At 31.3% G+C, this 1,190-nt stretch overlaps 1 protein-coding gene across 1 annotated transcript; it reads left to right on the forward strand.

Annotated features, from left to right (window-relative positions):
- The first annotated feature begins 687 nt into the window (after nucleotides 1–687).
- LOC139426899 (uncharacterized) lies at nucleotides 688–990 on the forward strand. Its single transcript, XM_071187034.1, has one exon. It carries the CDS (start codon nucleotides 688–690, stop codon nucleotides 988–990), a length of 303 nt encoding a protein of 100 aa, XP_071043135.1.
- The last annotated feature ends 200 nt before the right edge of the window (nucleotides 991–1,190 follow it).

Here is a 1,190-nt window from a genome sequence, read left to right on the forward strand (position 1 = left end):
CATTAAAATATATTGAAAAGTCAGATTAAGAAGAATGGTTCAAACAGTAAAAGAAAGTACATCTATTTCTAAAAATGACTTTTACGGAAAAATGGCAATTATTTGACAGGTTTCATTAAATTAAAGCATATTTCTTAAGCTTTAGAAATAAACATTAAAAATAATCATTCAACCAAAACTTCGTCGTCAATTCCAAAGGTTATAGGTGATTATCTAAAATATACAAAAATCTTAAGAGATTATGTCTTGATTCTCTCAATGGTATATTTTTTTTTCATTCACAATATTTATGTAAAGAACGTAATTATTAATGTAGTTTGAAAAACAAAAGAATGAAAGAAAAAAAAATTATTTTAAGTAGAAATGTATATGTTTATTCTGAAATGCATATGAAAAGAAATCATATCGAATTTTTAAAGATAAGAGATATCGAAAAATTCAAAAAAATTCAAAAATTGAAATAGAAATCATAATGAGGTGAATAGGTTCATTAAAAGGCAAAACAAAAAAGGCAGGCGGGTGTGTTAACAGTGGTACTTGCGTCACAACTTGCGCAAGAGAAAAAATCATACTATCTGAAAATTCCTAGATTTATTGACAAACCTGTTTCTTCTCACGAACAATATAGTATAAAAAGCAGGCAAGTCGCTGTTGAAAGTATTCAATCAAGCTTTTCCATAGAAGAATATGACTTGGTTTACTGAACTTTCACTAGCGTTTCTGTTAGCTTTATGCATTCACGGCAAGTTTGCTGTGGGACATCCCACTCCATTGGAAAGTCTAGATACTGTTGGTGCATTCATTAATAATTTCACGAGTAGTGCTGGTCAAACCATCGAAGACATAATAAAGACTTCCGTATATACTATGAGAGAAGCGGGAAAGACCAGTTCTAGTACATTGCAAGCTTTGAATATGGCTTTTGCATCAAGTTTGGCTGAAATTGCCGTATCTGAATTAGGAGGAGCCAACATCCCTTCGAGAAAGTAGGTTGTGTTTTTGTTTTATGAGGTTTGTTTACATGCAGTGAGTAGTCAATTCTGAGGAATAATTTGTGTAATAAAGTGTTTTATATCGTCTGAGGAGCATATCAAGGTATAAATTTGTGAATTTGAATAATAATTGGTGAAAATATTGAACTTGTGTTGTTTGCGAGGCTTAACATGGCTGTTAACTGAAGTGTTCGCCGG

This window comes from Parasteatoda tepidariorum, chromosome 10 (genome assembly GCF_043381705.1).
Source record: "Parasteatoda tepidariorum isolate YZ-2023 chromosome 10, CAS_Ptep_4.0, whole genome shotgun sequence".
NCBI classification, from domain to species: Eukaryota; Metazoa; Arthropoda; class Arachnida; order Araneae; family Theridiidae; genus Parasteatoda; species Parasteatoda tepidariorum.